At 56.7% G+C, this 12253-nt stretch overlaps 3 protein-coding genes across 5 annotated transcripts in view; 2 read left to right on the top strand and 1 right to left on the bottom strand.

Moving 5' to 3' along the window:
• Positions 1-3447, top strand: part of STXBP1 (syntaxin binding protein 1) — a 49046-nt gene extending 45599 nt beyond the window's left edge. The window contains exon 19 of one of the 2 annotated variants that reach the window (XM_081151445.1): positions 1225-3447. In XM_081151445.1, coding sequence (XP_081007571.1) covers positions 1225-1307 — 83 coding nt within the window. In that variant the 3' untranslated portion in view covers positions 1308-3447. The remainder of the gene's footprint in view (positions 1-1224) is intronic. The other variant, XM_081151448.1, reaches the window with a different exon arrangement.
• Positions 3448-3805: 358 nt separating this feature from the next.
• CFAP157 (cilia and flagella associated protein 157) lies at positions 3806-10321 on the top strand. Its single transcript, XM_081151449.1, has 9 exons — positions 3806-4050; positions 6335-6606; positions 7270-7423; positions 7845-8112; positions 8491-8621; positions 8842-8992; positions 9346-9509; positions 9651-9837; positions 10132-10321. Exons 1-9 carry the CDS (start codon positions 3890-3892, stop codon positions 10201-10203), a joined length of 1560 nt encoding a protein of 519 aa, XP_081007575.1. The 5' UTR covers positions 3806-3889; the 3' UTR covers positions 10204-10321.
• PTRH1 (peptidyl-tRNA hydrolase 1 homolog) lies at positions 10100-12219 on the bottom strand. Of its 2 annotated transcripts, XM_081151455.1 has the most exons (5): positions 11737-12219; positions 11216-11435; positions 10879-10978; positions 10687-10732; positions 10100-10580 (listed from the first exon to the last, which is right to left on the bottom strand). In XM_081151455.1, exons 1-5 carry the CDS (start codon positions 11830-11832, stop codon positions 10398-10400), a joined length of 645 nt encoding a protein of 214 aa, XP_081007581.1. In that variant the 5' UTR covers positions 11833-12219; the 3' UTR covers positions 10100-10397. The 2 variants fall into 2 exon arrangements, with proteins under 2 accessions (XP_081007581.1, XP_081007580.1); XM_081151454.1 differs by lacking the exon at positions 10687-10732 and having other exon boundaries at positions 10102-10580; positions 11737-11862.
• Between the last annotated feature and the right edge of the window lie 34 nt (positions 12220-12253).

Below are 12253 nucleotides of genomic sequence, written 5' to 3'. Positions count from 1 at the left end.
GGGTCAGCTTTAGGGCTCGGGGCCTGCTGCACTGGCACTCAGAGCAGTGACAGGCCGCTGGGACTGGAACTGCAGGGAATGGGATCTTGGAAGGACCCCTCACACTAGGGAAGGCTTTACAAGTTTTCTGCTGGTTTGGACTGACCAGGAAGGCCCAAGGCCTGCAGTCCCAGCAGTCACGGGTCAGCTAAGCAAGTAGTGGTCAAAGGCATAGGGGCCCTGGCATGTGGAATCACACCCAGCAGGCCAGCCGGAGCCTTCTTTGCCTGCCCTCGAGGTGGAAACCTGGCCTCCTGAGGTTTCTGTTCCCCTGTCCCATGAAGGCCATTCCCTTGCCTGCATCTCCAGGGAGGCACATTTTCAAGTACGGGTCTCTTTTGTTCCGCTCTCTCCCACCAGGACCTTTCTTTGAAGGCCACTGCTGCATGCGTGCAGGCCTCATGCTCACACGCGTCACTGCCGTTCTGTTTGAGTATCTCCATATCCAAACCACACGGTCCATGCATCTTTTTTTACTGCACTTAACTAGATTTCTCTCTCCTTATGAAAAAGGACTTCATTTATTTATTTTATTATTTTTATTTTTATTTTTTTGCAGAAGTATACTTAATTCCATTAGCTTAAATTTTTGCAAGCATTTCTAGTCTCTTACAATGCGCGGTCTCTGCAAGGTAAGGCCTCAGGTACCCCGGCCCTCTCCCTTTCACACCTGAGGTCCCACCCGCCACGGCAGTGCCACCACCTGGCTCCCAGAGGTCAGTGGCTTCCCCCAGGGTGTTCTGCCCATCAGCTGCCTCCCTACCAGGCACCATTCTTTCCACACACTGGCCCTTCTCACCCCTGCCCCGCCCAGCCTCTCCCCTGCCATGTGGCTTGGAATCCCTCTCCCTGCTCCACCTTGAGTTCAAAATGCAGCTGCCCCGTCCCCTGGCAGATGGCGCAGAGCCCTGAGGGAGAGGCCTGCTCCTTCCTCGGTGCACCCTGGGACCCTGCCTGAGCCAGAGGATGTGTTTTGTTTATCCACGGTCCCCAAACGTCTCCCAGGCGTATGGTGACATGGCCCCAGCCCCCAGCCCCCAGCCCTGTCCCTGCTTCCACCGACCACGACCAGGGTGGGGGCGGGGGAGGTGCTCAGGCCTGGGGGTCTCCAGGAGCAGGGAAGGAGAAACTGTTCCGAGCCGGAGCCGGAGCCCGCAAGCTCACTGTCTTCTCTACCTCCCCCAGGATCCACGCAGATTCTCACCCCACAGAAACTGCTGGACACGCTGAAGAAACTGAATAAAACAGATGAAGAAATAAGCACTTAAAATAAGCCACCCCTCCAAAGAGCGAGCCCCCGGCCCCGGCCCCCAGCGCTCTGCAGCCCCGCCGCTCACCCTCTCGGTTACTTTGCGGACCCTCCGTCCCGCCCGCCCTCCCCGCTCTGCACGCGCGGCTGGCGCTGTGGCCGCAGTGTCTCGTGTCTAACGATGCCCTCTTCTTGTTTGAAACAAAAGAAAATAATGCATTGTGTTTTTTAAAAAGACTGCCTTCCCTGTGTACCCCGGAGGGGAAGTTCATGGAAGTGGCCCGCTGCTGGAGAACTCTGCGACGGTTCAGAATGAAGGACCCCTCTCCCCGTTAGTTAGGAGTCCGTGACCTTGTACATGACCTGGCGCGGCGCGTGCAGGCTGCTTGACTGTGGGAAGGTAGATGCTTGGGTGCTCTTCAAGACCTGTCTCGGGTTGTTTCTGTTCTCGCTGGGACTCAGGTGTCTGCTCCCGGAGTATTTCGAGCTGAGGCTGTGTGTCCCCTTGGCTCCAGTTCCCGCCCGCGGCGCCCGCTCTCATCCAGACAGGCTGGCAGCGAAGGCCGGGCGGCTCGGGAGGTGGGAGCTGGGAGCTGGGAGCTGGGCCCGACCTCTTTGCTTTGCCGGTGGCACGTACCCCGTGCTGTGGCTGGGATGTCCACATGAAGTCAGGCTGGTGCCAGCTGGCGTTCAGCTTGTCGCAGCACCCTCCCTGGCACGTCCACAGCACCGTGACCCTGAGGGAAGCTGCTCTGTGGTCTAAGTCACGGTGCCCAGACAAGTGAGGAGCAGGCCATCCCTGGGGACCTCCGTCTCTTGGAGACTTGGTCAGGCCTGATCCTTCTGACCAGAGATCCTCTCTTAGCGGGGTCAGCCTGGGTGGAGCTCAGGGTCAGGGATGGACTAGAGCAGTGGGTTCTGCAGGCTGCTGGTCAGGGGGCCCTTTCCTGTAGAGAGGGTCTGTCCCCTAAGACGTCCATCGGCCGGAAGAAGAGCCCATTGGATTTATACAGATCTTTTCCCACTCAGACTATCCTCAGTAGAAGATACTTCCTAATAGTTTATTTTTTGTAGTGCGGGGTCATACGTTGTGCTTGTGAGAGAAAATGATCATTTTATTCTCTGTATAAAAACCTAGCTGTATAAACTTAGCTCTAATGCAAAAATTAAAGAAGCAAGTGCAGGCAGGATGCCTCGGCATCCTCCCGACTCAGCAGTTCCCGTTCTCGGGAGTGAGCACACCGTTCTGCTGCTTTGTTGTGAAACATAATGACAGTGGAAGTCACAAAAATGTCCCCTGTCCAGCCCCCACCACCCTTTTACTCCCGCAGACCGCGTGTATATTACTGTCTCGTGATGTCGTTGCAAACGTGGTGTGTGCTCGCTGAACGCGCTCCTCGCCCGCCGGTGGCTGCATCGTGCTGTTCTCTCCTCCAGGCTTGGGAACCTCTCCCCCCTTGGCACTCCGATTAGTTTTCAGGTCTCTCTCCCCTCTCCCCTAAGATATCTTATTTCCTTAGGACAGAACTGTAGGTACTTGCATTGGTTGGTTTTTCACCATTGCTGCTTTTTATCCCCTCCCCGTGACCGCCAATGCTCATGCTTCAGGACCTTGTTTGTCGAACATGTTGGTTTCCCTTTCTCTGTTATTTATATAAAAATAATTTATCAAAAGGATATTTTAAAAATCTAGTCTGTCTTGAGACTTGTTTACCTTAAAATGATCAGAATCTCAGTGTTTGAAAGTATTGAAGCACAAACATGTATCATCTCCGTACTGTTCTGTACTGAAGCACTCGAGTCTAATAAACAAATCAGCACCCATTTGCCGTGTCCAAGGTGACTCTGGGCTGGTCTTTCTGTGGGAAGTGCAGGGAGAAAGCTTCTGCAATGTTCTGTGGCAGAGTCCAGCCACCCCCCGCCATGGCTTGGAGTCTTCTGGATCCAGGTCTCTGTTCCTTGCATTAAGGTCTGTAGCTGTCACACATTTGAGGGCAATCCACGAAGCTTGTCTTCAGTTCCCGGCCAGGGCACATGCCCAGGTTGCGGGCTCGACCCCCAGTCGGGGACGTGCAGGAGGCAGCTGATCAATGATGACTCTCATCATTGATGTTTCTCTCTCTCTTCCTCTCTCTGAAATCAATAAAGATATGTTTTTTAAAAAAGCAGCAATGAGATGGTGTCACTGGGGAAGATGATGTCTGTGGACCCAGAATAGGAAGCTTTGGAGAGACTCCAGACAAACTCCAGAAAGGGGTATCCTTCAACCTGCAGCATCCCCTTCCCCACCCTCACCCTGGAAGGCTGGCCGGGAAGTCCAGCTGGTTCCTCTTGCCGTGTGACTGCAGCAGCATCTGTAAACCTGGCCCTGAGCCCCGGAGCCACCGTGGTGCTAACTCAGGAGGGAGTACGGGTCCCAGAGCTGATACCTTCCGTGGACCTTGGAGGTGGCCACTCACCAGTGCCGGCCTTGCCAGAAAGAGGGCAGGTCCCCTTTAAGCCCTGTCTCGCTCCCTCGGTTGGTTGCTATGTATGAGACCGACTTCCTTAGCAACCACTCAGCCTTTTGAAGGAGTCCTGGAGTAGTGGGGGCCACCAGCCATGGCTCCCAAAAAGAAGGCAAACAAGGGGGCCAAGGAGCCCGACGGCAAGAAAAAAGGTGGCAAGAAGGACCCGACCATGGCCTTGGACAAGGCCTTAGCCGAGGAGATCCGGGAGTTCTACCACGTCCAGATCCGGGACCTGGAGGACAGGGTGGCGCGGTGGGTGGCCCACGAGGCCGGTCCTGCTGGGTCAGAAGCTCCGCCCAGAGCTGGCCACTGGGGCTCAGCTGGGGATGGGTGGGGAGGGGGTGTCTCTAACTCTCCCAAGACAGGTTCACTTGCCCATTTTTCTTATTTTTAAACTAAGTTTCCTCCCAATTATGATGCATTACTTCAGTCTCTGGGTGACCTTTAAAAGACAAACCCTTTTGGTGATGAGTAGGCAGCGGTCCCACATGTTGCAGATACAGCTAATGTTGCGCCGGACGGGTCCTGTGCTGGTGCTCAGTGTCCTTGGAACAGTGCCACGAGAGGCTCTGACGTCATCCCCATTGTATAGGTGGAGGGACCGAGTCTCAGGGAGGGGAAGTCACCTCCAGGAGGAAGAAGTGCCAGAATGGGAGCTCTGGCCCCGACTTCCCAACGCCAGGCTGCTTTCTTGCTCCACAAAGCAGGTCATTCAGCTCTGCCCCCTGCAGGGCTCTGCATGCAGTAGCCATTCAAAAGATGTTGGTTGGGTAACTTCTGATGTAAAACATCTTTCCAAATAACTTCTACCAATTATTCCATTGGAAACCAATAAATCAATTATATATATTTTTTCTTTATTGTTGAAAGTATTACAGATGTCCCCTTTGACCCCTCCACCCCACCGTAGATTTCACCACACTACTGTTTGTGTCCCTGGATTATGATATATGCACATAAGTTCTTTGGTTACTCTCTCCCACCCACCCCTGCCTTCTGAGATTCGTCAAGCTGTTCCATTCTTCTGTCTCTCGATCTATTTTGTCTGTCAGTTTATTTTGTTCATGAGATTCCACATATGAGTGAGACCATGTGATACTTGTCTTTCTCTGCCTGGCTTATTTCACTCAGCATACTCTCCAGGCCCCTCCATGCTGTCCCAAAGGGTAAGAGACCCTCCTCTTCACAGCTGCATAGTATCCACAGTGTGAATGTCCCACGGCTTTTTATCCATCATCTACTGATGGGCACCTGGGCTGTTTCCAGATCTTTTCTGCTGTAAAAAGCGTTGCTATGAACATTGGGGTGCATAAGTTCTTTCTGATCGGTGTTTCAGGATTCTTAGGCTATATCCTAGAAGTGGGATCACTGGGTCAAATAGCAGTTCCATTTTTTATTTTCTGAAGTAACTCCACAGTTTTCCACAGTGGCTGCACCAGTCTGCATGCCCACCAGCAGGGTACTAGGGTTCCCTTTTCTCCACATCCCGGCCAGCACGTCGTTTGTTGAGTTATAGATGGCGGCCACTCTGACAGGTGTGAGGTGATACCTCGTTGTAGTTTTAATTTGCATCTCTCTGATGATTAGTGACTTTGAGCATTTTTTCATTTCTCTTGGCAATCTGTATGTCCACTTTGGAGGTGTCTATTTAGGTCCTTTACCCATTTTTTAATTGGATTGTCTTCCTTTTGTTAAATTTTATGATACATTTAAAAATTCATAAGCTTCAAGCTGAGATACTGGATTGAATGTATTTGGGGAAAATGCATTTGGGAGACAGTTATTGGGTGCTTACTATTGGCTAAGCCCCTCTTCCAGGCCCTGACAATATAGTGGTGAAGGAGGTCAGGGGTCTGCCAAGAGGAGAAGACAGATACACCAGGTCTTGACTGCCCAGTAGGACAAGGGCCCACAACTGAAGGGCACCAAAGAGAGGGTCACAAGTATGGTTCAGGGCCAAGAAGTTTCCACTGAGGAAGCAACACTCAATGGATGAAGGTAAGGAAGATAGCAGGTGCAAAGGCTGGGGAGTGCAAGGTGCAGAAGTGCTAGGGCGGGCACAGAACTGACTGTGGCAATCTGTGGTTCAGCCTCAACTTTGGGGTCAGGTTGACTTGAGTTCAAGTTCTGGTTTTGCCACTTACTAGGAGTTTCATCCCTCTGAGCCTCCGTTTCCTCATCTGTAAAATGGGTGTTATCATCATAGTACCCACTTCCTTATAGGCTGTTGTGAGAATTCAACAAATACACACTGAGTACCTACTACGTACCAGACATTGTCCTAGGTGTTGGGGACACAGCTGTGAACACAAGAGACAAAGGTTCTGCCCTCATGGAACTTACATTCTAACGATGTGAATGTAAAGCTCTGAGCAGACACTGGCTGCGGTTCTGAGTGCAGGTAAGAGAGATGAGACTGGATTATGACCATGAGGAACCTCAGATGCCCCTCCATGGGAGGGTCTTGAGGAGCATGCGCAGTTGCAGAGGCCTGGCTTGTCCAGACCCCTGGAACTCTGTCCCGCCCTTGCCTCAGGTACCAGCACAAGTGGGATGAGCTGGCCGTACAGGAGAAGCTGTTCCACCAGGAGTTTGAGCAGCTGGCCAACAACAAAAAGGAGATCGTGGCCTTTCTCAAGCGCACGCTCAACCAGCGGGTGGATGAGATCACCGACCTCAACGAGCAGCTCCAGAGCCTGCAGCTGGCCAAGGAGATGGAGAAGGACGCCTTTGAGGCACAGCTGGCCCAGGTGCGCCATGAGTTCCAGGAGACCAAGGACCAGCTCACCACGGAGAACATCATCATTGGTGAGGGGGGCTAGGAGCACATGCCATAGGGCAGGGAATCCAAGACTCTGGCTCTTTGGGCTCAAGTCCTAGCTCTACCACTCTCTGGCCTTGGGCAAGCACTTCTCTCTGACCCCTTTTTCCCATCTGGGAAATGGAGATAGTACGTCTACCTCGAACAATAGCTACGTGCTGCTTCCCACACATTATCTTCCAGAATTGTCCCAGCAACCCTATGAGGCAGGAAATATTCTCCCCCATTTGTAGGTAAGGGAGCACCTTAAGGTGAAGTGTCTTGGCCAAGGTCACCCAGATGGTGAGGGTTGTTTTGAGGCTTAATGACAGCTTGAGTGCCTGGCCCAGAGAAGGTGTTCATATGGAGTAGCTGTTGTCACCATTGCTTTTATGAGAGGGGAGTGGAGGAGTGTCAAGGAAGGCTTCTCAGAGGAGGTAGAACCTGAACGAGTCTTGATTAGTGGAGGGGAAGAGAGAGCTTTCCAGACTAAAGCACTAAAGGTGAGCAGGACTGAGTACAGGCGCAGGGGTCTGGCCCTGCTGGATCAGGAACCACAGGGCAGGCAAGAGGAAGTGGGGAGGGAGGGGCATCGCTCCAGGCCCTTGTTGCGCCAGGGACCTGCCCTCCCCATCAGCCCCTCACTGGGCCTGTGCCCTGCGGCGGGGCAGGGGGGAAGCTGGCAGCCCTGGAGGAGTTCCGGCTGCAGAAAGAGGAGCTCATGGAGAAGTTCACATCGCTGGAGGACCAGCTGCGGAAGCAGGAGAAAGAATACAAGGACTACGTGTACAACCTGGAGAAGAAGTCGGTGCTGGACAAGGACAGGTAGGCAAGCCGGGTGCTGGGGCCTTCATCAGCGGGGCAAGGCACAGCCCAGTCCTCAGACCTGTTTGCCTCGGCTTCTAACTGGGGGCACTGCACTAGCTCAGACTCCCCACCCTGCACCCCAAATCCCGGCTGGTCTATGGAGGGTGCGAGAAAATGACCAAGCGCCACAGCTCCAGTCCTCACACTGCCATTGGAAAATCCCTGAACTTCCTTTCGCCACATTTTGTAACTCGCCATGCTTATGTCCTAGGTAACACACTGACTTAGTTCATAGTTCCAAAGGTACTAAGGGTCTCCAGTGAGCCTCCTGCCCATGGCCTGCCCCTCCTGGAGGGACGAGCAGAGGTGGCCCTAGGTGCGCTGGGGACCCCCCCATGGGAAGGGGTTGCTGAGACCTGTGCCCACCCACCCTGGCTAGAGTGAAGAAGGAGATCATTCAGCGTGTCAACACGGTGGCCACTGACTTCCGCAAGGTGGCCACGAGCCAGATGTGGGACACAACGAAGCGGGCCATCCTGGAGAACAACACTGTGACCCTACAGCTGTCCAAGGTGTCCCAGCACGGCATACAGCTGCTACGCGAGAATGACCAGCTCAGAGGCACCCAGGACAGCCTGGGCAAGCAGCTGGAGCTGCTCAAGAACGACAAGAAGGCCATGGCCAAGCACAGCAGAGGCCACCGGAAGGTGTGCCTGCCAGGCCCTCACAGGGCGTTCAGCACCTGACGCAGAAGGGAACCCTAGGGGCCCTGCCCTGAGGGCAAACAGCCTGGCAGGAGTGGACCTGGCCTGGAGCCAAGTCAGGAGGGAGGCAGCTGTGAGGGGACGGGCCCTCCTTGTGGGGGCTCCAGGGTGCTGGCCCCAGCTCGTTTTTCTTGGTTTAAAGCCCCCATAACTTGAAGTAGAACCCACTCCCAGAGAGCTGGGGCCTCTGCCTAGCTGCCAGCCAGAGATGTGACCTCTCTGGACAATGGGGTGAGCCCTGGCAGAGTCTAGACTGGGGGAGTGGGGCTGGCTGAGGGCCCACGGTGGGTCCAGGGCATGGCCACCTGCTCGCACCCGCAGCTCATCCTCATGCTGACTGAGAAGTGCCACCAGCAGCAGCAGAGCAGCGCAGAGGCTGAACAGCTGCGCCTCCTGCTGAGCCAACTGGAGCAGAACATCCTGCAGCTGCAGAAAGACAAGGACGCGCTGAGGTGTGGCCCACAGAGGGGTGAGCAGTGGGAGCAGGCAGGGGCCCATCTCCTTATGGCCACATGTCACAGGCCAAGGACTTCCCCTCTCTAGAGGGGCCTCGAGGCTTCCTGTTAAACAGGCTGAGGCCTGGGGCTGGATGAGGGTCCCTGTGGGCTAAAAGCAATGGCAGGGCCCACGGCCCTGGAACTGGGAGGTGGCTGACTCTGGTCCCGGGGCCAGGAGCCAGAGAGACCAGCTGAACCTGAGGCTGGAGCATCAGCAGGCAGAGTCGCAGCGGCTACAGCAGGAGCTGACCGAAGAGCAGAAGGTTCGGGCAAGCCTGGTGACAACCCTGGCCCAGGCCACCACCTTCCTAGAGGACATTCTGCAGGTGAACAAAAAGTGGATGAAAGTGAGGGGTGAGGGGAGTGGGCCAAGGACAGAAACTGCTCGGAGACAACTGGGCCACGTGGAGGAGGCCAAGACACGGCCAGACGCCCCCACTCTCCCGAGAGACTCCTGGCAAGCCTGTCCTCTTCTGATTCTGAAATTCAAAGGTCCCTTCAAGGTCTTAAAGGAACTGGATGGAGTCCTCTGAAGCCCTGGAAGGCTTTGGGCCTCAGTCTTCCCTTCCCACCACAGCCAGGGAATACTTTTCAAAAACAGGCACTGGGTTGGTTCCCCAAGGGGGGTGTGGGACCACCATGGGCCTGACCCCCGCGGGCCGCCCCACCCCGCCGACAGATGCCCCTGGAGGAAGAGGACGACAGCGTTTACGTAGTGTTCCAGCTGCAGCGCAAGGAGATGCTGCAGCAGCTGCTGGCCATGCTCAGCTCGGCCTTGGTCCTACGTCCCCAGACGGTTGCGCCTCCCCGCTGGGAGATCCAGCCCCGTGTCTCCAAGGAGAGGTGAGTGACCTTTTGTGACCTCAGAAGCAGCTATGGGACTTGTCTAAAGGCTGTCCTCAGTGACCCTAGGCCAGAATTTGGGCTCCCCACAGCCTCCTCACTTATGAAATGGAGGTGATGACACCAGGCCCCTCCCCGCAGCCAGTTCAGCACCCAGCCGTCCAAGACTGGGTCTCTGCTGCAACAGCTGTCCAGCATCATGCCCTACCAGCTGGGAGGCCTGGGCCTGGTGCCTCGACCGGCCAACATCCCACCCAACCCTGAGGACCTCAGGCTGCTCTCACATGCCAGCCGTATGAGAACATTCCATGCACACAGCAGCTCTGAGGTGAGAGTGCCTGGGACCCAATGACAGTAAGAAGACAGCCAGCCCGGGGTGCTGATCATGGCTTAGCCACACTGCAGCTGTGTGGGCTTGGGGATGTGGCTGGACCTCTCTAAGCCTCCATTTCCCCATCTGTGAAATGGGCTGAAGAAAGATGTGGCAAGTCCTCAGTGGGCTAAGGAATGCCCACACAGCCCCTGGGAGGGGGGCTTGCTGGGGCCCCTACTCCCCAGGTAGGAGAAGGGTAGGAACCCTGAGGAGGCCTCAGCTTTCAAGTAGGCATTTTTAATCTTACAGATCGACAGCCCTGGTTTTCCAAAAAAGGTCAAGAAGTTTAGTCTTCCTGAAGTTTCCCTACTTTCCAAGTAAGACACAGAGAGTAGACCAACCCCTATTCCAAAAATGGACCTCTCCGGCCACAGTCCCCCTTTAATCCATTGGAAGCCTGGAGCAGCCCAGAAAAGTTATATAAAAAGTGGATACCACAGGTTGGAGTGGCACGTCTGTGGATGTGGCTGGGTGTGTGGGCATGGCAGGCGGGCAGGTAGCCGTGTCCACTGGTGTCAGGTGCCTGACAAGGACCGCTGGATTCGTTCACGGATGTGATCCAGGAGCAGGTCTGTGGCGCGCTCCAGCAATGGAGGCAGCAGCTCCTGCTCCGAAGGGGAGAAGCAGCCCAGAACGTGCGCCTGCACTGCATCAGGGTGCGCCGGGCGCCCAATGCCCACCCGCAGCCGTGGCATTGCCTGTTGAGGAGCAGAGAGGCCCAGGCAGCTTTGATGAGGAGTGCCCACAACTCACTGGGCCATGCCAAACCACCCGACCCAGAGCAGAACGGAGGGGCGGACTCACATTGGAGTTGAGGCAGATAATGCAGGAACGAACTCCATTGTGGCCCCTTCAAGGGATACAGGAGGGGCAGTCAGTGCTTCCCTGGTTCAGCACCCTTCCCCCCTCCCAGCCCAGGCGGGGGTCGGCGCCCCTACCCCACTCCAGTTGGGAGGCCAACATCCCTATCCCATGTAGACTGGCTCAGGGCCTCACCTGGCGCTGCCCCCCAGCTTCAGAGCCAGTTTTCCCAGGGGCTTGTCCAGCTCGTCATGCACCAGGTAGACCTCCTCAGCAGTCAGCCCCAACAGCTCCGCTAGGCGCAGGGAAACGGTGGCTCAGGTTACCGCTGACCTGCCCAAGGGCGTTTTCCCGACTCACAGCTCCCATAAAGAGGAGCCGCAATGAGCCCCACTTCACATATAAAGAAATGGAGGCTCCCACAATAGCCGAGGCCATAGGGCAAATGGAGATGAACCCGTCTGCCACAGCCCAGAATCCCCTCTGGCCCATATGCCCTCCGGCCTGCCCACCCCTGGTGCCCACAACTCACCGGCCCGGGCCACGCTGCGCCCGTTGGCATTCATGAGCCGCCGCGGCCGAAGCAGGATCAGCTGGGCATCCCCGAGCGAGGCCAGGGCGAGGTCGGCGACGCAGCGCCGGTCGCGGGCCCAGCTCTCCGCCACACCCAGCCGCTGCGCCAGCTGCCCCAGCACCGCCAAGCCCACGCTGTGCCGCGTGCCGGGCAATCCGGGGTTCCCCAGGCCGGCCACCTGCGGGCGGCACCAGGGAAACTGAGGCCCGACACTTCTCGCCGCTCTCTCTCACAACGCGCCCCCGCCCCGAACCCAAAGCAGGAGAGTAACGGAGAGAAGGGGCGCGACGAGGCGGCCCAGAAACCCTGGCGGCTCCGGAAGGCTTTGTGGAAGCTGGCGCCGGGAAGTTGGGAGCCCGTCGCATATCGGACCCACTTCCAGATTAAACAAGGAATTCGGGGGGCTTGGCCCGGGAGACAGTGGCAAACCTGGAGTTAGGCCCCGGGAGCCCCCACGTCGCTCCCCTCACTCCACTCACCAGCCACCGCTTCCCCGGGGGTCGGGGTTCCAAAACGCACAGGCTCATGGCCGGGCTCAGCCACCGCCCCGCGCGACTGAGGCTGGGCCGCGGCATGCTGCTCCCACTCAGGACCCCGACCCCGCCCGTGACGTCAGCCACTCCTCGGCCAATCGTGGTCGTCACCTGCCGTCAGCGTCCAATCCGGAGCGGGCCGCGGGCCGCCATGCTTCTGAGGGGCGGAAGGGGCGGGGCGGTGGGCGCGTCTGGGCGCCCCCGCGCGTTCCTGGACGCAGCGTCACCGCGGCCCGACGGGCTTCGTTGTGGGACTCGCGAGCTCTTGCTCGGTCTCCGGATGGGGAGGAGGGAGGCTTGTTCTGGCCCCAGCTGTGGTCCTGCTTCGCTGGGAAAACCCGGCAAGTCCTTTCCACGCTGTAGCTTCAGCCTCCCCAGCTAATAAAAATCTGCTACCCTCTTCCCCGGCTCAAACAGCCCTTGGAACCCGGGGGCGGGCCAGGGGCGGGGCTTGTGGGCGTCC

This window comes from Miniopterus schreibersii, assembly GCF_964146895.1.
Source record: "Miniopterus schreibersii genome assembly, chromosome: 11".
NCBI classification, from domain to species: domain Eukaryota; kingdom Metazoa; phylum Chordata; class Mammalia; order Chiroptera; family Miniopteridae; genus Miniopterus; species Miniopterus schreibersii.
This window is presented reverse-complemented; position numbering and strand designations above follow the sequence as displayed.